Source organism: Labeo rohita, chromosome 21 (assembly GCF_022985175.1).
Source record: "Labeo rohita strain BAU-BD-2019 chromosome 21, IGBB_LRoh.1.0, whole genome shotgun sequence".
NCBI lineage: Eukaryota > Metazoa > Chordata > Actinopteri > Cypriniformes > Cyprinidae > Labeo > Labeo rohita.
The window spans coordinates 26,495,289-26,518,154 of NC_066889.1; the positions used below are offsets into that span (position 1 = coordinate 26,495,289).

Genomic DNA, 22,866 nt, shown 5'->3' on the forward strand with positions numbered 1-22,866 from the left:
TAAATAATAGAGCCAATGAGCACAAACACAAAATTACACTAAATGCAGGGTTCGTAGAGATACGGTAATATAAAATTCCACTTTCAAGGACTTCTTAAGCACTACTTTTTGATTTTCAAGGTCTTCAATCAGAGATCTCACTTATGGTTTGATGTTTTCTACTGTTTAAGATTAAAAAATTAGAAAAAAAACACTCAGAAGACCCGATCTGAATCAAATGATTTACAATGGGCGCTCCTAGGCTCTGATCTAAAGCAATCATTTCAAATTAGTACCCGGAGCACAGACGGAAATCATTCAATTCGCAGAATGATTCAAGAACCCACTCCTAAGTCCCAATCTGAATCAAATGATTCGCAATACACGAAGCTCCAATCTAAATCAAATGATTTGCGATATGCGTCTTGAGGTTCTGATCTAAATCAAATGATTCGTGAACCCACTCCGAAGTCCTGATCTAAATCAAATGATACACAATTTAAAGGCCCAATTTAAATCAAATGATTTGCAATATGCGAAGTTACAATCTAAATCAAATGCTTTGTGATATGTGACTTGGGGTTCTGATTTAATTCAATTTATTTGTGATACACAAAGTTCCCATCTAAATCAAATGATTTGTGAACCCGCTCCAAAGTCCTGTTCTAAATCAAATGATACATGATACGCGGTTTGAAGGCCCAAGCTGAATCAAATGATTCAGTTGAATCATGTTGTGACGCAATGGTTTCTAGAAGGTTTTTAAAATCATTACAACCAACGTTGAAATTTGAAAGTGAATGGCTCTTCTAAATTGATCTGGTTTTTGCAAGCGAATTGCTTGAAATGAAAAGAAGTCACGAGTCTGAATCAATCGAAGCGGTTCCAGCTTAAATGACTCACTTGATTGAGTTCATCTGTTCCTCTTTTTGTGTCTTCAGCTATGTTTATATGACACTACTATTAAAACGATATGTGCTCAATAAAAATGTAAACACTTATTTAATAGATACACTGTCTTTTAATAATTCAAGCCCTTTCAAAGAACCTCTTCTAATGTAAAAAAAATTTTTTTTTCAAAAACTCAAATTTAAGTACTTCAAGAACTTTAAGCCCCTTGTATGAACCCTGTTAAAGAGGACAAGATACAGTACAGAACTCCTAATCCGAATACTTGTATGGTTTGTGTGTATGTGTATGTGTGTGTCACTCTCTCACACAGATAACAGTGTGACTCTGTGAGATGGAAAAATAGACTCAACACAAGATCAGTGCTCTGAACACAATCAAACTCTCATCTTGTCATTTTTTCAAACAAATATTCAACATTCACATACAAAAACAGATTTTTCCTGACCATTCCCATCTCAGTGATCAACTGACTGTAAATACATTGCTAATGCTACAAAAATGTACACTTTTGAGAATGCTGGTGAGTAATTAATGACAGAATTTCATTTTTGGGTAAACGTAACACTTTAAAGCAGACCTATTATGCCCCTTTTTACAAGATACAATATAAGTCGCAGGTGTCCCCAGAATCTATGTGAAGTTTCAGCTCAAAATACCTGACAGATCATTTATTATATCATTTTGAAAATGCCTATTTTGAGTATAAGCAGAAACACGTTTTTGTGCATGTCTCTTTAAATGCAAATAAGCAGCTGCTCCCCGCCCACTTTTCCAGAGTAGGCCTTTAAAGCTTGTAGAACTTCGATTATAGCAACATAGCAAAAGTCAGATTTCCATGATATGTCCCCTTTAAACTTTATGTAATAATTAAGAACATTAGTTAACATTAAAGTTATTATAAAGTATTAAAAGTGTTGCCACAATGCAACATTCTCCCCCAGACCCAAAAGGATTTGAGCTCCTTCACCAACCGTAACTGTGCATACTGTATCTAAAGCACATCTGGATTGAGTGAAGCGTCTGATGGTTACAGTGGTTGTGAGGAATGGATTCTGAAGCGAGACAGGTTTCAAATGTTCTAGGATGCCTAGAATGTTCCATATATTAGAAACACATGCGGCATTGAACTACAAAACCACATTAGACCGTCGTGATGGAGAAATCGCTCGCATGCGCTGCTACTTCTGACCAATCTGTGAGAATCTGACCCTGAATCAGACTTTAAAAAGGTGTAGATCACTGATTTAAAGCATGCGGTGATGTCGCTGTTAATCGAGGCACAGCTTTACAGTGGCATTTGATTCTGACACATTTTAGCGGTTTGGAAGAGTTTCAGGAAAATGTAAGATCTGTGAAGCAATGACTTCAGAGAGAGAGAGAGAGAGAGAGAGAGAGAGAGAGGCTGTTTCTGAAACACATCCCTCATCAAACATATTGTTTGGTTTAAAGCCGTAGGGACACTGAGTGTGTGTGTGTTTAGACTTTCTGAAGAAACTATGAGTTGTTATCTGGTTGCTGTGGTCTTCTGGCCAGGGTGTTGCTATGTGGTTGCTAAAGTGCTTTTAGGTGTTTGTCAGGGCACTGCTATCCAATTGCTAAGGTGTTCTGACCAGGGTGTTGCTAAATGGTTATTTTGGGTGATCGCCAAGGCGTCGATATGTGGTTACTAAGTTGTACTGGCCAGGGTGTTGCTATGTGTTCTTAGTGTATTCAGGGTGTTGCTATGTGGTTACCAAGGTGATTTGGCCAGAGTGTTGCTGTGTTGTTGCTAAGGTGTTTTGGGTGCTTGTCAAGGTGTTGCTATGTGGTTGCTAAGGTGTTCTTAGTGTATTCAGGGCAATGCCATGTGGTTACTAAGGTGTTCTGGCCAGGGTGTTGCTATGTGTTTGCTAAGGTGTTCTGACCAGGGTGTTGCTATGTGGTTTCTAAGGTGTTCATAGTGTATTCAGGGCATTGCTATGTGGTTACTAAGGTGTTCTGTCCAGGATGTTGCTATGTGTTTGCTAAGGTGTTCTGACCAGGGTGTTGCTATGTGGTTTCTAAGGTGTTCATAGTGTATTCAGGGCATTGCTATGTGGTTACTAAGGTGTTCTGGCCAGGTTGTTGCTATGTGGTTACCAAGGTGATTTGGCCAGAGTGTTGCTGTGTTGTTGCTAAGGTGTTTTGGGTGCTTGTCAAGGTGTTGCTATGTGGTTGCTAAGGTGTTCTTAGTGTATTCAGGGCATTGCTATGTGGTTACTAAGGTGTTCTGGCCAGGGTGTTGCTATGTGTTTGCTAAGATGTTCTAACCAGGGTGTTGCTATGTGGTTTCTAATGTGTTCTTAGTGTATTCAGGGCATTGCTATGTGGTTACTAAGGTGTTCTGGCCAGGATGTTGCTATGTGTTTGCTAAGGTGTTCTGACCAGGGTGTTGCTATGTGGTTTCTAAAGTGTTCATAGTGTATTCAGGGCATTGCTATGTGGTTACTAAGGTGTTCTGGCCAGGTTGTTGCTATGTGGTTGCTAAGGTGTTTTGGGTGCTTGTCAAGGTGTTGCATTGTGTTTGCTAAGGTGTTCTGGCCAGGGTATTGCTATGTGGCTGCTAAGGTGTTCTTAGTGTATTCAGGGCATTGCTATGTGGTTACTAAGGTGTTCTGGCCAGGTTGTTTCTATGTGCTTTCTAAGGTGTTCTTAGTGTATTCACGGCATAGCTGTGTGGTTACTAAGGTGTTCTGGCCAGGGTGTTGCTATGTGGTTGCTAAGGTGTTCTGGCCAGGGTGTTGTTATGTGGTTGCTAAGGTGTTTTGACCAGGGTGTTGCTATGTGGTTACTAAGGTGTTTTTAGTGTATTCACGGCATAGCTCTGTGGTTACTAAGGTGTTCTGGCCAGGTTGTTTCTATGTGGTTTCTAAGGTGTTCTTAGTGTATTCACAGCATAGCTGTGTGGTTACTAAGGTGTTCTGGCCAGGGTGTTGCTATGTGGTTGCTAAGGTGTTTTGACCAGGCTGTTGCTATGTGGTTGCTAAGGTGTTCTGACCTGGGTGTTGCTATGCTGTTACTAACGTGGTCTAACCAAAGTGTTGCTATGTAGTTGCTAATGTGTACTTGGTGTTTGCCGACCAGGGTGTTGCTATGTGATGGCTTCGGAGTTCTGGGTGCTTGACAGGGTGTTGCTGTCTGGTTGCTACTGTGTTTTGGGTGCTCGCCAGAACATTGCTACAGTACGTTGTTAAGGTCTACTGAGTCGGCTGTTATTGGTTGCTATGTGGCTAAGGTGTTCTGAATGGTTGTTAGCACACTGTTATGGTATTGAATTGCTATCCTGTTGTTCTAGAATGCTGTTTAGGAGGCCTGGCTGTACTGAAAGTTTAATGATAGGCCAATCTGAGTGATTGACAGCTCAACCAACAGCAGCCAATCAAGTGGGAGGAGTGCCCTGTGGTTACATGGACGCTGATGTCCATCTATATTACGACCTCAGTTCTTCTGCAAGCAGGAGGTCACTGTCCACTAGTTGACATTTGACCTGGACAGAGCTGTAATGAGAGGGAGGGCAGGGTTCAGAAGGCAAACGGGTAAAAATGCAGGTATTCTGACCAGGTGCTTTGAGCTTCTTACGTGGCTTAAGTTTATTTCCTGTCCTTCGGCATGCAATTAGAATCGTTATTTATACATTTTCTTCTGTCTCTCTCTCTTTCAGTGGGCTTTGAAGTGCACCATAATGGTATGGTTTGGCGGTTTGGTTAGACTTTGTGGTGTTCATTGGTTTCCACTAACTAGAGCAGCAATCAAAGACCGACTGATTCAGCAAAAAACGTTTCATGTCTCTGCAACATTCACACACACACACACACACATGCACACGCACAAACTTAAACACTTTTCATCAGATTTGATTGCCTAATAAAGTGAAAATAACTTCTCTTTCAGCAAGGAGCATGTGTAAAGTTTTTCCGTGTTGAACAGCTCACGTTCACTGACTGAATGGCTGGCTAGAGTTCAGCATGTGCATTAGACGCTGGAAACCATGACTCATGTGGTGTTGTACCACAACTCAATCACCCACACAATTCACGTGCAAATGCATCCAATTTCATCAGCACACGCAGGGATAACAGCACACTTAGGGGAAAGCAGCATGCATCCAGGACTGTGAAATCACACACACATTTATTACAACAGAGACACCTCTCACATATGCATTAAAAGCAACAGAGCTATCAAACTCAACTACAGTTTCATCCAAAGCCATAAAAACCAGCTTCATGCTAAGATCAAAGCAGACTGACCCGAACAAAACTCCAGCACAACAAAAGTACTGACTGTACTATGATGATATTATCAGATGAAAATACTACACTGTTCTGATATAAAAAAAATTGTGTGGCTGAATGATTACCATATATGATCATAAACCTGGTATTAGCATAGTTCATGTTCAAACAAACAGAGTATTGCCATGGTACCATGTACAATAATATGGTAAATGTCCAAAAAAAGCTTGGTTAATCATGATAAAACATGGTAATAAAATAGTATCATGTTAAGTTATTACCAGGGTAACATGTACAAATATATTACCAGGCACATGTACCAGGTAAAAAATATGATTTTACCATGGTAAACATCCAAAAAGTGTGGCATTATCACAGTACATGGAAAAAAACAAAGTATTACCATGGTGCCATGCACAGAAAATATGATTTTACCAAGGTAAATGTCCAAAAGGCATGGTATAATAATAGTACATGTAAAAGCACAGTATTGCCATGATATCATGTACAAAAAAACAAGGTATTACCAAGATAACATCTACAAAAATTATGGTACTACCATGGTAACTGTCCAAAAGCATGGTTTTATCATGGTACATGTAAAAACACAGTATCATGACGGTACAGTATTACCCGGATTACATCTACATAAATATGGTATTACCATGGTAAATGTCCAAAAAGTATGGAATAATCATGGTACATGTAAGAGCACAGTTTTACCACGGTATCATGTACAAAAAACAAGCTATTACCAGGATAACATCTAAACAAATATATGGTATTACCATGGTAAATGTCCAAAAAGCATGCTATTATAATGGTACACGTAAAAGCACAGTATCACGATGGTACGATATTACCAGGATAACATCTGCAAAAATATGGTATTACCATGGTAAATGTCCAAAAAGTTTGCTTTAATCATGGTACATGCAAATGCACAGGATTGCCATGGTATCATGTACAAAAAAACATGGTATTACCTGACTGACATACACAAAAAGCATAGTATAACCAGGGAAACATACAAAAACATGGTATTTCTCTTGAACCTTTTCAAAATAGCATAGCAATTGTTCATTTAACTCAGAAAAGTGAATTGTCTTATGTTTATATTCTGTTGCAATTATACATGCACTACAAAACCAAAATCATAAATGCTGAAAAATAATAAGTCATAAAACAGCTCATCAAAAACACCATCACAGTTTCATTAACATGACTTCAGTTATATGCGACACGACATATAGTTTACCGCCAGATTATTACAACTCTGGAACAAAAGCCTCTCTGTCCTGCACTGAAGCGTGAGTGAAGTGTGTGTGTGTGTGTGTGTGTGTGTGTGTGTGTGTTTAATTCTTTCTGGAGAGAGTTGAACGTTTCTGTGGTTTTTGTGGCCGGTTCATAATGTGCTACTGCAGAGAGAGAGAGAGACAGAGAGAGAGAAAGAGAGAGAGAGAGACTATTTTATATTCTCAGTATGAGGCCAGTGGAAGGAATGTCAGCTTTCCGCGCACCACTCCAGAATCCTTAAGTTCTTCTCGCATGTCTGGACCTGCAGGGTTCCCTAAACATCTCATGAATAACCCACCGAACATTATTAATCACTCATTACCGACTCCACGTTTCAGTAACCCTGCAGGTATTGACAGAACACAAAACCGATCATTTGCATGAGCATATTCCAGGTGTGCAGGGTCAACAGGGAGCTCATGATGTCACTGTACTGTTGCGTACTGAATGCACAGCACAAAATTGCTCGCAAGAGTATTTGTGCATTTTATGTGCACTAGGTGCAACACAAATTTACTGTGTCATTAAAAGCGGAAACGTTGCACTAAGTGACAAAATTACAGCCAATGGGAACATACTTAAATAAAAATCAATAATATAAAACATGATAGTCTAAAGAATTAAATTAAATTAAATTAAATTAAGGCATATATGATGGTCAAAAAATAAAATCTGGTACATATGATGGTAAAATAAAAAATAAAATAAATAAAATAAAATATGTACAGTATAGCAAAGCATTGTAAAAGACTTGAACACACACGAGAGAGTCAAGCATGTGACCTTTAGCTCAAATGAAGCATTACAGGACCAACTGCTGCCCTCAAGTGATTCCTCATCCACAGGATAATCAAAACCTTATGAAAGCTCAAAGAGGCTTTGAATGCTCATGTGTACTGACCCATACAAACATGTACCACAGTAGTCATAGTTTCCACAAAAATACCATAATTACTACAGTTATTGTTTCTATAATTGTGCTAAATTTATATTTGTGAGTACTGGAAAGAAAGCATGCAAAACAACAAACACTGTTTGAAAGAGACCCCTTATCTTGCAATAACAATAGAGCGGGAACTATGGTATTTTAGCAGAAACTATGCTTATCACAGCACATTTTAGTGAGCAAACAGAAAATGTGCCTAATTGTGGGTCATTATTTGGACAAGGGATGCAGACATCAGATCTTTTGTAGTGATGTGAACATCTGTGGCATTTCTGAGGCATATGAATGAGTGCTTTGTCACACAAAAAGTCTCTTCTTTCCATGAGATGGAGAGATACATGAGCAGTCACTCATATAAAACTCAATAAAGAGCCACAGAGAGCTGTATGAGTGTGTGCTGGTCATAAACCCCAGGCAATCCCATAATTCCCTGTTTCAGGGTCATGAATGTGGCATGTGAGATTTTAGGGTTCTTACACACCACAACAGAGGTCACCACACACACACACACAAAATGCACACTCAAGGACAAGCATCTCATGCAGACAGAAGTTTATAAGGACAAAACGACAGGAAGTAACTAATTTTCACTGGTGTTTTGAAGTGACATGAGTCTGCAGCCACTACTAATGCACATCATTTTAACCAATGGTATGTGGAAAACCATTTCAGAACCATTCTAAGCCTGTTTGATGAATACATCATCTATATGATTTCTTATTATTAATACCTATTTGCTACCAATACCTATAACGGAGGTATATATATATATATATATATATAATTTAATATTAGATCATTTATTAATTATTGTTTTTATTTTTATATCAATATTACCTGTTATTACATCCAATTATATACATATTATATAATAACATATATTTATTATAAATGAATATTCATTAATATTATTTTTTAGTTATTAGTAATTGTTTTTAGAATTTTTATATTAATTTATATATCTTTTTTATTAATCAAGAATGATTTGATAATTCGCCTGGGGAAAGAAAAAAAGATTAAAAACATTTTTTGCCGTGTAAGTCATCTGGCAATAGGAACGCCACTCACTCACCAACCTTCAGTGATAAATCTCATAATGAAAAACATTCATTTCATTGAGAACATGTTAACACAATGACAAATTCTTTTAGAGATTGTTTACAGTGTTAGAATAACATTTCAAATACAGTAAAGCATAAACCTTGAACAACAAATGGACGTGTCCCACCCTCTCTTTCCATCTCACACATGCATAAACACACAAATAAACAGATATGCATGAATAAACCTGCAAAAATGGGTCAGGTCAGTCGGTCTGCGTGGGCACGACCGCTTAAAGAGCGAGATTTGCGCACACACGAGCCGTTTTGTGTTGGTGTGAATTCGGTGCACGTTTTGCGACCCTCCATCTCGTTTGAATCTGTGCGAGGAACGTGTATTTTTCTTCCGTCTTAATGAAACAGTATTTTATTCCTCTGCTGTTCCACAGCGAGGGGAGGGAAAAAACATCTGGAAGACATTTTTCCTTTTTTCCCCAGCTCTTTTTTCCCTCTTTTTCTCTGGGATCAGCAGACAGCACAATGACGGCTATAGCTTCCAGATGTGAGAACACAAACTCTAGCTCTCACTCGCTCTTATTGCTTAAATCCCAAATGCCGAGAAATAAAAGAAAACCAGCAAAGCTAGTCCATCTGTGGATTTTTGCTCCAAAAACACACGTATCCCATGATGCTCTGGGGTTCTCTAGTCATGCTGACACCGAGTTAGCGGCTCTAGTGCAGGTATGTAGGGAATGTTATTCTAGAGGAAGTGTGTGCACATGTGTGAGCTTCATGACAGCCCAGGGGAACCTCAAGCCGTCGCAGGGGTGCCAGACACACACACACACACACAGACATACACACACTGACCCCCCTCAATTAATCACAACAAAGCCTTAGCAAAGCCCAAACATGGCGTCCATTTAAAAGCTCTGTGAAAGAGTCCATTCATACAGAACAGAGCAGACAGAAATACTATACTCAAAAACTTCAACTCTCAAACTCTGGGAACCAGAGATCTAACACACACACGCACGCACAGCAGACAACACTGTATATGTGTGTGTGTGAGCAGCAGGGGTGGCGGGCTGTATCAAGACCAGGTGTAATCCGAAAGACTAAAACCCTGACCACTCCACTATGATACTGATAAAACTAGACTAAAAAATGTGAGCACTAGGGAGTTGCTATGCAGTGAGAATGTTGCTATGGGGTTCCTAGGGTGTTCTATATGGTTACTAGGAAGTTGCTATGTAGTGAGAATGTTACAGTGGGGTTCCTAGGGTGTTCTATGTTGTTACTACGGCTACGGGGTTTATAGGGGGCTCTATGTGGTTACTAGGCAGTTGCTATGTAGCTAAAATGTTACTATGGGGATTCTAGAGCGTTATATGTAGTTACTAGGAGTTGCTATACAGTTAGAATGTTGCTATGGGGTTTCTATGGTGTTATATGTGATTACTAGGCAGTTGCTATATTGTAGTGACAATGTTGCTATGGGGTTTCTATGGTGTTCTATTTTGTTATTAGGGAGTTGCTATGCAGTGAAACTGTTGCTATTGGGTTTCTATGGTGTTCTATGTGGTTAGTAGGGAACTGCTATGCAGTGAGAATGTTACAATGGGGTTTCTAGGGTGTTCAATGTGGTTACTAAAGAGTTGCTATGTAGTGACAATGTTGCAGTGACGTTTCTAGGGTGTTCTATTTGGTTACTAGGGAGTTGCTATGTAGTGAGAATGTTGCTATGTGGATTCTAGGGGCTTCGATGTGATTATTAGGGAGTTGCTATGCAGTGGCAATGTTGCTATGTGGTTTCTAGAGAGTGGCTATGCATTTGCTACGATGTTCTGAGAGGTTTTAGAATGTTGCTGTGGGGTTTCTCGGGTGTTCTATGTGGTTACTAAGGAGTTGCTATGCAGATGCTAATGAGTTCTGAGAGGTTTTAGAGTGTTGATACATAGGTTCTTTTTAGGTCCACAAGTCTTTATGATATTCTGGTCTACAGATACAGCTCTGGTCCATCAAAGTATAGACTTTGTTGGGTTTTTCAACCAACATATACTACTGCTCAAAAATTTGGGATCACTAAGATTTTTTTTAAAAGAAAGTAATCCTTTTATTCAGAAAATGCTGCATTAAATTAAAGAACGTGATGAAGTTTATAACGTTATCCACTTTAAGTATAAAACTGAGTCGCTGTTTCAAGCCACTTTTTATGTCAAAACAGTGTGAAATGGATCTCTGTCTCTGTCGGCACTTAAAGTGATGTGTTTTCCAGACGCTGTGTCTCGGGGCGGAGCACTGTAAACCTCTGGGGTGGTCATAATCTGAAGGTCACCACCCACAGTATGCCACCTTTAACCTCTGACCCAGTGACCTCATCTCCTGTAGGTCTGCTGTCAATAACTACTATAACTCACCTCCTTTTCTCCCCTCAATCACTCGTTTTTTTCTTCACTTTCCCCTGTCTTTTCTTTCTGAGACAGGCACATACATGCAGAGTCCTAAACACTTATCAACCTCCTTGTGCACTAGAAGATTCACTTTAGAAATTCAGACAATTTGATTCAGTATACCGGTTCAGAAAATGATTCACTGATTCATTTGACTCGCTCAAGTTACATTTTTTTAAATACATTACTTTTCAGGTCTAGGTCTTTCTCCAGGGAACTTGTGTGTTTAAACCCAGCAGACATGTGGGTCAGGGTTTGGTCCTCACGTCTGAAAGAAGCAATATCTGGTTTTTATAGTGTGTGAACTGAGACCTTGAAGGTTTCACCAACTATCACCCTCCCAAATGCGGCTTTAGATTGAAGGGAGACTTGAAACACTTTCAATCATAAAACAATGCAACTCTAAAACACACGCTATAAAGACCAAACCACACAAACCAAGAGGAGAAAAAAAAACTTTACTTCTACATTTGGCCACAAAAACAGCACTGTCTAATACAGTACAAAACATACAAGACTTTAGTCCTGTGTTCTCAGAGCTGGACCTCCTACACACTGAAGGCAAGTACAGGGCCGAGGGCTGGTCTGGTCTGGTCTTACGTAACACACCCAAAATCATAACTGCTGACATGGTAACTACTTCTGACATTCACATACTTCTATTGACTTTAAAAAGTACATACTGTGCTTTCAAAGGAAAAGTTCATGCAAGTATGAAGCAAGCAGCAAAGCATACATACTACATAGTCATAAAATGTTATATATGCTTCAAAATATGCATGCTTCAAACCAAGCATACTATGCTATGACCTGGAATGCACTAATCCTAATATTAAATACTACATAAGATTGATAGTATGTAAAAGTATGCATACTTTGAAGTATGTAGTATGCTATCTGGATGCGTCTGACTATTTTCTATGAATTGGGAAATGGTAGTCTTTATCTTACATATTGTATAAGATGGATAGTATGGCAACAGAAGCATATATGCAGGATCAACATACTACTTTCAACACTGAGATGCACTATCCTTAAATGCATGCTATATAAGACTCAAATAGTGTGCGAACAGATGCATACTTTAAAACTTCATTGCAAATACAATAGACAGTAAGCAAAAAGATGCATACTTCAAAAAACCACTGTAAATCATACCACCATCCATGCATAAACATTCAACATACTATCTTTTAAGAGATGCACTTTTAATATTGGATGCTATATAAGATACATAGTATGTGACAGATGCATAACCTAAAACTCTTGTGTAAATACTATGCAATCCAGTCACGTCTGACATACTATTGTATACTTAACATGACTTTAGATGCACTAATCTTAAAATTGCATGCTATATAAGATAGTATGTGAACAGATGCATACTTGCATACTACTGTATGACATTTGGTCATTACTGACATATAATGATTTAGGAAGTTTACTCTTAACCTTGCATACTATTTAAGATGGAGAGCATGAGACTGATGCATACTTATAAAATCCATTGTAAATACTATGCAATCCAGTCACATTTTTGAAAATACTATAATCTGAGATGCACTCATCTAATATCTGAACAGATGCATACTTGCATACATCCTGACATACTATTTTCATCATACTAAAATGTAAGTGGCTTACTCATAATCTTGCATACAATTTAATATGAATAGCATGAGACTGATGCATACTTAGAAAACTGTAAATACTATTCTAATCTTAATATTTCATGCTATATTAAATAGATGTGAACAGATGCATACTTACATACTATGGCATCCAGTCACTGCTGACATACTATTTTCTGCTTACTATGATTTAGAGCGCTAACTGTTAATCTTGCATAAAATTTAATATGGAGAGCATGAGACTGATACATACTTAGAAAATTAACTGTAAATACTATGCAATCCAATCACTTTTGACACACTATGGTTTTAGATGCACTAATCTTAATATTGCATGCTACATCAAATAGATAGTATGTGAACAGATGCATACTTGCATACCATGGCATCCAGTAACTGTTGACATGCTATTTTCTGCTTACTATGATTTAAAGTGTTAACTCTTAATCTTGCATAAAATGTAATATTGAGAGCATGAGACTAATGCATACTTAGAAAATCCATTGTAAGCACTATGCAATCCTTTTTTGAAATACTATGATTTTAGATGCACTAATCTTAATATTGCATGCTATATTAATTAGTATGTGAACAGATGCATACTTGCATACCATGGCATCCAGTAACTGTTGACATACTATTTTCTGCATACTATGACTTAGAGCTTTAACTCAATCTTGCATAAAATGTAATATGGAGAGCATGAGACTGATGCATACTTAGAAAACCCAATGTAAGTACTATGCAATCCATTTCTGACCTACTATGATTTTAGATGCACTATTCTTAATATTGCATGCTTCGATTAGGCGGGAAACCCTTTATCCTCCTCCTGTTGGAACTCAACTGGTACCTTTTAATAGCCAAGGGGAGACACTGCTTGTTCTGCTAATGGGAGCCATTGAGCCAAAGGCAACACGAATCTGATTTTTCCACGATGTTAATATTCCTCTCTATGATTCTCATTGAATCAAACACTGATGGCTGAAGCGGACAGCTTGCTCTCATTACACGTGAAACATTTTTGAAAGGTTCCAAGGGTGTGAAAGTTTGGCTCCAAACGTTGCAGAGTTTCTCCTCTCAGGGTTTTAAGGGTCTGCAGAACACAACAACAACAAGAGTAACCAAAACCAGAGACAAAACACGTGGGCAATAAAGAATCGTTACAACATGCCATTTGTTAAAAAGAATTCGTTTACTCTCAAAAGTGAAGCACACACCCAACAGGCTGAATGAGCGAGGCCGGTCCACCAAGAGTGTTCGTAAAACGCTCATAAAACAGCACTAGTGTGAGTAATAAAGCAGAATAGCCCTGCACAGGAAGTGCAGCAGCATCCCCATCAGGCATTTTTGCCTTTGCAAGCTTCTGTCTACTGTGACGTAACTGCGCCGCTGTATCCCACAATGCACTTATCACGTCATTCTCTACCTACAGATTCCATTCGGATAGTCCCGCCCATTGCATGACATCATCGTTAGACCACACTGTTGGCGTTGCTAACTGATTCAGTTTCACGGCTCAATAAAGTGCATCCCTGAGAGTCTGGCTGCGGATCAAGTCCACCACCTTTTCTGTATTACCCCACTACACGTGTGCTCTAAAAAAACTGGAAGCATACAGAAATAAGTAAGTACACTACATAGGGATCGCAGCTGCATTTAGAACACAACCCAAAGCATTCTAAATTGCAAGCAACCGAACAACTAATAAATTTCAGTCCAATGTGACTCTAATGAGCATCTTTCTAGTGTAATTTACTGAACAGATGCACAGTGACACATTTAGAACAATCAATCAAGTCGATGAATCACTCCAATTAATTCAGGCTTAAGTCATGCAAGCAAAAGTGATTAAGTTGAGTGATTTAACAGTTATGATAGTCTTAAATTGAAAATAAATGGCTCTCAAGAGCAGGAAAAAAACACGTTTGGCTGTTAAAACTAATTTTCACACCATTTGACCAATGGATTTCCATGATTTTTCCAGATGTTCATGATTATGTTTAGGAAAAACAATTTCTGTTAAATATTTCAGAGATTATATCTGACTCTGGACCACAAAACCAGTCTTATGCAGCACAAGCATATTTGTAGAAATAGCCAAAAATACAGTGTATGGGTCAAAATGATCATTTTTTCTTTTACGCCAAACACCATTAGGATATTAAGATCATGTTGCATGAAGATATTTTGTAAATTTCCTACTGTAAATATATCAAAACCTAAATTTTGATGAGTATTATGCATTGCTAAGAACTTTATTTGGACACCTCTCTCAGATTCCAAATTTTCAAATAGTTTTGATTTTCAAATCTCGGCCAGATATTGTCCTATCCTACCAAATCATACATCAATGGAAAGGTTAAAGCTTTCAGATGACATATAAATCTCAGTTTCAGAAAACTTACCCTTATGACTGGTTTTGTGGGTCCAGGGTCACATATTTTTATTTCAATGACTTTCCCAGGTCTGGAAATTGCAGTTTAAAATTGTAGGTTTTCTACGATTTAATAAGTTTCTTTAGAGATTAAAAACCTCTTGGTGATTCATTAAAGGGTCTTCATATTAATGTTGTGCTTTCTGAGTTCTTTAAAGCTCCAGTACATGATAGTTTTATAAAGAACTTGACAAATTATAAAGCCAAATTATGGTTCTAATTAAAATCTCGATTTTTAAGAAGCATCTGCAAAGATTTGGTATACATCATTGCCAAATTCATTATTTATTAAATACTGTAAGTCAGCGTGTTCTTGAGAAGTTCCTGGACCAAAATGTTCTCAATAATTCCATCACATAATGAGCAGCCTAACGGCCATGACCAGACACGAAGCTAATCACACATGTGGAGCAGAATTTCCAACCCCCCTCCCTCGATCCCTCCTCCTCTTTCTCGCCCTCCAGCCTGAAGAAAGAGAGAGAGAGAAAGGAGAGAAAGAGAGAGAGGGGTACTCCCTGGGACAGGCTGGAGAAACGAGGAGGATGAGAATGAGAGATCATATCCTGTCTGCTTTGGCTCCGTCGTTACTGTACAAACCACAGAGTCACGTTTGCAACTAATAAACTCCACACTATCAAATCTGAGAATCTGTAATACACGGAGCTTCATAATGAGGCGACACTAAAAACCAGATGTCAAACAACTGATGCAACCATGCTGGCTCTCATGTGCAAAAATAAAGAACACATTTTTATGCATATAGCATGCATGATTTAAAAACAAAGTTTTTTTGAGTTTTTTCTACATTGTCTCCTGGGTAACTCCTCCTATAACTGGTTTACAACATAATTGCAAACTTCACCTCGAGCATCTCTGAACTACCAGAGAAGACACGCGGCGACTCCACCCTGACCCACGGATGTTCTCCATTAAAGATCATCCACCAAGACATTTATCATTTATTTACATTTATCTATCTGTCTTTTACTAAACAAAAGCAACGTCAGAGACGAGAGTATAAAGTCATTTTATGAGTCGATGGAAAAACATAAACTTCTCTCTGTCTCACTCTCTCCTGGTGTGTTTCTCATCTTGCATATTTTTCCAATTACGTTCTGCAGTGAGCGCGCCTGCTGGAGGAAAACTGCTTTCTGCCAGATCCCCTAAAAAGCATGTGAAACATCTTCCAAAAAGTCTACAAAAATCGTAGCCTGAAACCAAAAGGGCTTCTGATGTCATGCAACCCTAAAGGTAAAGCTTCTTCAGTGGTTCCTTGAAGTCCCTGTATAGATTTTAGGTTCTTTAGATTCAGGATTCTGGTGAAGCATCAGTACATAGATGGTTTTCTAAAGGAACTTAAAAGGTTCTCCTGTGATTCTAACTGGGAAATTTATAAGTTTCACATTTATAGGATCTAGAAAACATCTATGCTGCTTTACAGATGCCATAATCAATATTCTTAAGTGAAGAACCAATAATGCAACATCAAGAACCGTAAACAATGCAAAGAACCACTGAGGAACCTTTTTTAGTTTTGCATATGAAATCCTGGAATCCAGATTTCTACTATGACGTCTTTATTTTCAAATGTGCATAAGAATAGTAAGTGTTACAGCAATTGAGAGCAGGGAAAACGAGTTGCATGCCACAGCATCAGGATTTCCTCACGCAGCTGTTGCTTTGCACGGGAAAACTTCCCTGATTCCGTTATTCGCCGCTGCTCTAATGTTTCCCCTGAAAAAATGGAACTTCGGCCCCAGTTGAAAAATCTCACTCTAGGGCCCCCCATCCCCTCCTCCGGTCATTCGAGTCCAGGGACCGCGGACTGACCGTGGAATGCGCTCGGGCAGAAGAACCGCAGCCCCGCGGCCCGCGCCACAAAGTAACAGTTTGGGAACAGCTGATTCGCCGCTTACCTGCGCTGACTCGTGAGGTGACAAACATCAGGAATGCTAGGAGTACCGACAGCCGCACCTCCTTAAACCTCCGCTTTACTTTCCATCTGATAGGTGTATCCATGACCACCTGCGCCCGTCCTGACGCGAAGAGTTTAGTTATATTATTATGACAACTGCTTGAAATCAGGACAGAACCAATAACCCAACAGTCCCGGAGAGAGAAAGCGCCAGAGCTCAAAGCCTCTCATGCAGCCATACGTTCATAAAGTCCTGCGGGAGCATTCAGTGGATGGATAGATGGATGGATGGGGCACCTCTCTCCCTTCTTTTCCCTTCTGTTCTTTCCTTCCCTTCAGTGCGCTGCAGTGATGCCCCCGTCACTGAAACTTCGCGGAGCCAAAGTGGGAAAAAACTTCATTCACAGGCTCTGTCAGTCATGCGGCGAGCGGCCAATCGGAGAGCAGCGCCGAAAAGGCGCGGCCTCTGATTGGTCAGTGCTGCGGGTAGGCGGGAAGTTTACAGTGCGGGACTTAATTTACCCTCTCTCTCTTTTTGTCTGCAAGGTTTGAGTTCATTTCAGACTGTCTTTTAGTATTTTTGACTCATCTAATTTGATGGGTGTAGCAGGAGAAAACTTTAAGGGCAATCATCCACTTAAAGCACCCTTGTTAATATAATATCGTAAGTAAATAACACAGAAATAGAGTTCTTTATGTGTCTAGCATCATAAAGGCCTTGTAATACTAAAAACACATATGGAAAACTGAACCTATGTAAGTTAAAATGTATTCTGCATCATTCCAGAAGGGGTTATTTTTACAATAATAATCATCTGATTGCTTGCATCATGCCTGCTTACTAAAATAAGTAAATGTATCTAAAATATATTAATTGCTTATGAAATACATACATAATCCTGCTTTGTCTTACTCTTGTGAACTGTGCTTGCATAGAAACAGTGCTGTGAATGGGAGCCAAGGGTTATTCCAAGTTGTTCCTAAAATTAAAGTTTGCAGACTATTTTAGGGCCGAAACGATTCAGGAGATCCTGACGTATGCGACAGCTGGAGCGCACAAGGCCACGAGGGTGATGACCTTTGACACGGGTCCGAATGTACAGAGGGGAAGGGAATCCTGTTCAGGTTACATGAAAAATGGCTACTTCCCTTATAAATCAATCAATTAAGTTTTAAATAAATGCATAAATATAGATTTAAAAGTAGATTAAAGAGGTGCAATATTATGACACTCAATTGCATGTAATCTGTTTTGGCTTTTATTAAATGCTAACCATAAAAATTAAATACTATCTATAAAACATGTAATCGCTATCACTAAGTCAACATGAAGTCAACCCATTCACTTCCATAATATGACTTATTGCAGAGTATTACATGTACACTTATGCTTTTATCCAAAGCAACTGACAAAAATCATTTCAAAGAGCCAACAATATTCACAATATATAATGCCAGGTTTATTAGACAGATTAGTAAGCAAGCTACAGAAAAGGAGAAAAAAGTTTATGAGTATATAAGAATCAATTTTGAACTATATACCAATAATATGGGAAGTACATTTATTTTGTTTTTTGGAAATTGATTGGTCCATGCAACAAAAAAATGAAGACATTAACAAATTAATAAATACATTGATTTATTCTGATCAATATATATTTTAAATACATGCTAAAAATATGAAATATATTTTGGAAATTTAAAATATATTCATTTTTAACCTTCATGTATTAAAATATATTCCAAAATGTATTTCAGGTGCAAGAATTCATTTTAGGGTAGCTTACGTTTCATCTTAGGGTGGCTTACATTTACATTTTCATTAATTATTTTTATTCCAATGTGCTATGTTAAAACCTGTTATAGTAAACAAATTTTTCAAAATGTTTTTGCTTGATAAAATAAAATATATTTATACGTTTAATATATATTTTCAAAAATCTGCAAAACATTATATATATATATATAATATATATATATATATATATATATATAATTTTTTTTTTTTTTTTTTTTTTTTACATTTATTTATTTATTTTCCCCACCATACAGTGGATGGATCATGAAAACTGGCCGTTACATATCAGAATGGATTTGTTAGAGGAATGACAGTAAGATGGATTCATGATGTCACTGAAAATGAAAGTCATTTTAGAGGCGGAGCAATTGATGAATGATTAGAAAGACTAATGTTTTCTTTCTTTGGAATCACATGGACTAATCAGTCACACACAGAAAGACCAAGAAGATGACTGAGAAAGTAAATAGGGTGAATTTCAATTTTATATTGCTTGTAAGTGTGTCAGCAGTGCTATGACAACATAGTTGTAGTTGAGTTCGGGTTTACGGTACAGAATGACGTGTTCACAGAATTTTAGACTCATAGAGCTCCAGGTTACATGTGTTGTACGCAGTGATGTCTCACTTCACCTCAGGTTACGGGAATGTGAAGAATGCAGCTTGCTTTGTGCAGGGTGTCCATGAGCCAGCGGGGGGCACACACTCCTGTACAAGCCTGTAAAACACACACACAGACAAAAGGCCAAAATTAAGACTCTCCTTGTGCCAAACAGGACTAAAAAATGACTTTAGGTTAATACAACCAGGACTAAATGCAAGTAATGCTTGCCCTGCACATGTTACTTTGACACTAGTGCATTTCTATGTGATTGCTAAATATATTAATATTATTAATATTATTTATACTACTATGGTATTTCTTTATATTTATGTTTTCATTAGAATTTTTACAATATAAGAAAAACCTAAATAATTATTCTTTCCATCAGTCCTAAATCACAACATAATGTGAAGTATAGAGGTAAAAGATACAAAAAATCTACATTAAAAAATCCTTTATATTAGCACAGTATACTGGGTCCTAATTTGTATTTATTTTTATTTTTAGTAATTTCATGTGCTTTCAAAAATTTTTTTAAAAATATATTTTTATATTTACATTGGCTATAATCTATTATTAATTTAAGTTTCAGAGACTTTGGTACTTTAACTTAAATATATTTAAAATTTTGTTGCCAAGACAACTTTTTTTTTTTTTTTTTTACAAATTTTTTGTTTAAATTAAAAAAAAAAAGTTTTTCATATGTTTTTGAATTTTTGTATTTAAATTTTTGAAAATGCCTGTTTTCACTTGAAATGTTCAGTAACTTTCTTGTGGTTTTGTTATTTTTTTATTGTTATTGTTGTTTTTTAATATATATATATATATATATATATTTTTTTTTTTTTTTTTAATTAATTTTTGTTAATTAGTCTGTAAATTAGTTTTAGTTTATTTAATAAATCAAGCTATACTAAATGAACATAAGAAATGCAGCTGAAACAAAATAATTTAATATATTTTATATTTTATTTCAGTTAATTATAACAATTCAAGCAACATACACAGATATATATATATATATATATATATATATATATAAGTTTTAGTTTATTTAATAAATCAAGTTGGACAAAATTAAAATGAGAAATGTAGCTGAAATAACTTAAGTTAATACATTAGTATATATATAGAAAGAAATCAAAGAGCCTAAAAGCCTAAATTTGTATTGTGTTCAGCTCTCATTGTGGAAATTGTTCAAGGAGAATTTTTATGACTTTCAGATGGTATAAGACAGAGTCCAAAGCATCATTGTCTAAACACACACACATGCACACATGGCAGATATTAGTGTTTGGATTATGCCATATACAGTACAGCTTTCATAATGCACTCTGTGACTCTATATGGCAGACGTCCTCTCTCCGTCTCTCTCCGTTACATGCCGGGACACACCAGTACACATTCCTTGGCTCTGATATGTTCATCAAAGCCCAGCAAATCATTCAGCAGGATTATGGATCCTTACACATGCACAGGGAACATACATACACACCACACACACAGCAGTAGCCACGTTTACAACACACAATGCACACATTTACGCACATGCCAGAAATCACTGCAGCCTTCTTATCCATCCATCATAACGCTTCAAACAAGAGATTGATGAACAACCGATCACAGCTGCCCAAGCATGCACAGACACACAAGTGCAAAAATCAAACACACATATATTAATCAAAATATTAACACTAAAACACCCAACGCAGGGTTCTGTCAACCTATGCATTATATTGATTTGTGAGACCAAAACTGAATTTATGATATAATTATGATGTCTAATCACATTTCCTAATAATATTATTTTTATTTGTCCACTTTTGAAACTGTTTGTCATCTAAGTTTTAAAAAAAGGCCCACAATGTAACCAAAGTTCACCTTACAAGCCCTGCATAATTATCAAAGTACTGCCTTTTTAAAATAAAAATACAGGAAAATTAGTAAAATTGGGAAATATAATTACAAATCAAAATAACTGTTTTCTATTTTAATATATTTTATAATAGAATTTATTTCTGTGATGCAAAGCTGAATTTTCAGCATCATTACTCCAGTCTTTAGTGTCAAAAGATCCTTCAGAAATCATTCTAATATGCTGATTTGCTGCTCAAGAAACATTTCTGATTGTTAAAAAACTAATATTTTTGTGAAAAATGTGATTTTTTTTTTTTTAATTTTCTCACATTTATTTTAAATATAAATCTTACATTATAAATGTGTTTTAAAATGTCACATTTGATCAATTTAATGCATTAATGCATGCATAAAAGCATTCATTTCTTTCAAAATTATACTGATTTTTATTGAAATTGACTGAATATTTTAAATAATAAACAAATATTTATGTTGGTGTAACTATACCTTCCTCTTTTTTTGTTTCCTTTAAAGAGTTTTTCTTTCCCTCATTATTTCTAATCACTACAATGCGTGTGCTTTGAAAACAAAATAGCATGCTGCTATTTTCAGAAATTATAAACTTTTTCATGTGAAACGCAGTTAGCAGAAACATGAATACTCCATAATAACCCCCAACCCAACATTCATGCTTGACATTGGTCAAAATGTTGCAATTCATGCCACAAAGCTGGGCTGTGATTGGTGCAAATGATCATGAAAACATTCTACTGCTCCTGTGGTTGTGGTTTAATAACAGATGCTCAAAATAGAGGAAAACAAAATAATTATGAACGCACAAAGGGATGAGAGACACAGAGAAGGAGATTGAAAAATGAGCGAAGAGAAGTAAAAAAAATAGCGATTTGTATATGGAAAGAATCACTGAAGAGAAAGTTGGTGTTAATGACTGATGTGGAGGATTCAGCTCAAGTCGAATCTGAGATGCACGTGTTTTGCACTCACAGCAATTATTAATTATGGAAAAGTGAGAGTTACAAAACATGACTGGTAGAAACAAGCCAGTACAAAACTCATATGTAAACAGTATTCATCACTGCATTCAGTGCGTTAAGCCACTAATGCAGCTGTCGTCTGCATGGATGAATGCAAAACATATTAAATCACTTCAGATATATACCACGTTTTTCCCTGTATAAATCTAAAAACTTAAAAGATGTAGATCAGTTTGTTTCTTCTTTAGATTTGGAGAAATTTAGCATTACACTCACCAATGGATCCTCTGCAGCGAATGGGTGCAGTCAGAATGAGAGTTCACACAGCTGATAAAAACATCACAGTAATCCACAAGTAATCCACACAATCAATTAACCTCATGTGAAGCAAAAAGCTGTGTGCTTATAACAAATCCAACATTAAGATGTTTTGACTTTATACCATCACATGTGATATATTACAGTATAGCAGCTTTCAAACAGTTTAGTAATGAAGATTTACACCTCACGGCCTATATTAAAGTAACTTTCGCAATAAATGCCTGCTTAAGCGATTAGTATTCAGTAATGTAACAAATCAGCATATTAGAATGATTTCTGAAGGATCATGTGACACTGAAGACTGGAGTAATAATGCTGAAAATTCAGCTTTGCATCACAGAAATGAATTACATTTTAAAATATATTCAAATAAAAAACTGTTATTTTAAATTGTAAAAATATCTTAAAATGTTTTTGCTTTTACTGTATT

At 36.9% G+C, this 22,866-nt stretch overlaps 1 protein-coding gene across 2 annotated transcripts in view; it reads right to left on the reverse strand.

Annotated features, from left to right (window-relative positions):
- The window catches only part of col5a1 (procollagen, type V, alpha 1), a 108,106-nt gene extending 90,876 nt beyond the window's left edge, over nt 1–17,230 (reverse strand). For both annotated transcript variants that reach the window (XM_051092445.1, XM_051092444.1), the window contains exon 1: nt 16,864–17,230. In XM_051092445.1, the coding sequence (XP_050948402.1) occupies nt 16,864–16,966 (103 nt within the window). In that variant the 5' untranslated portion in view covers nt 16,967–17,230. The remainder of the gene's footprint in view (nt 1–16,863) is intronic.
- Between the last annotated feature and the right edge of the window lie 5,636 nt (nt 17,231–22,866).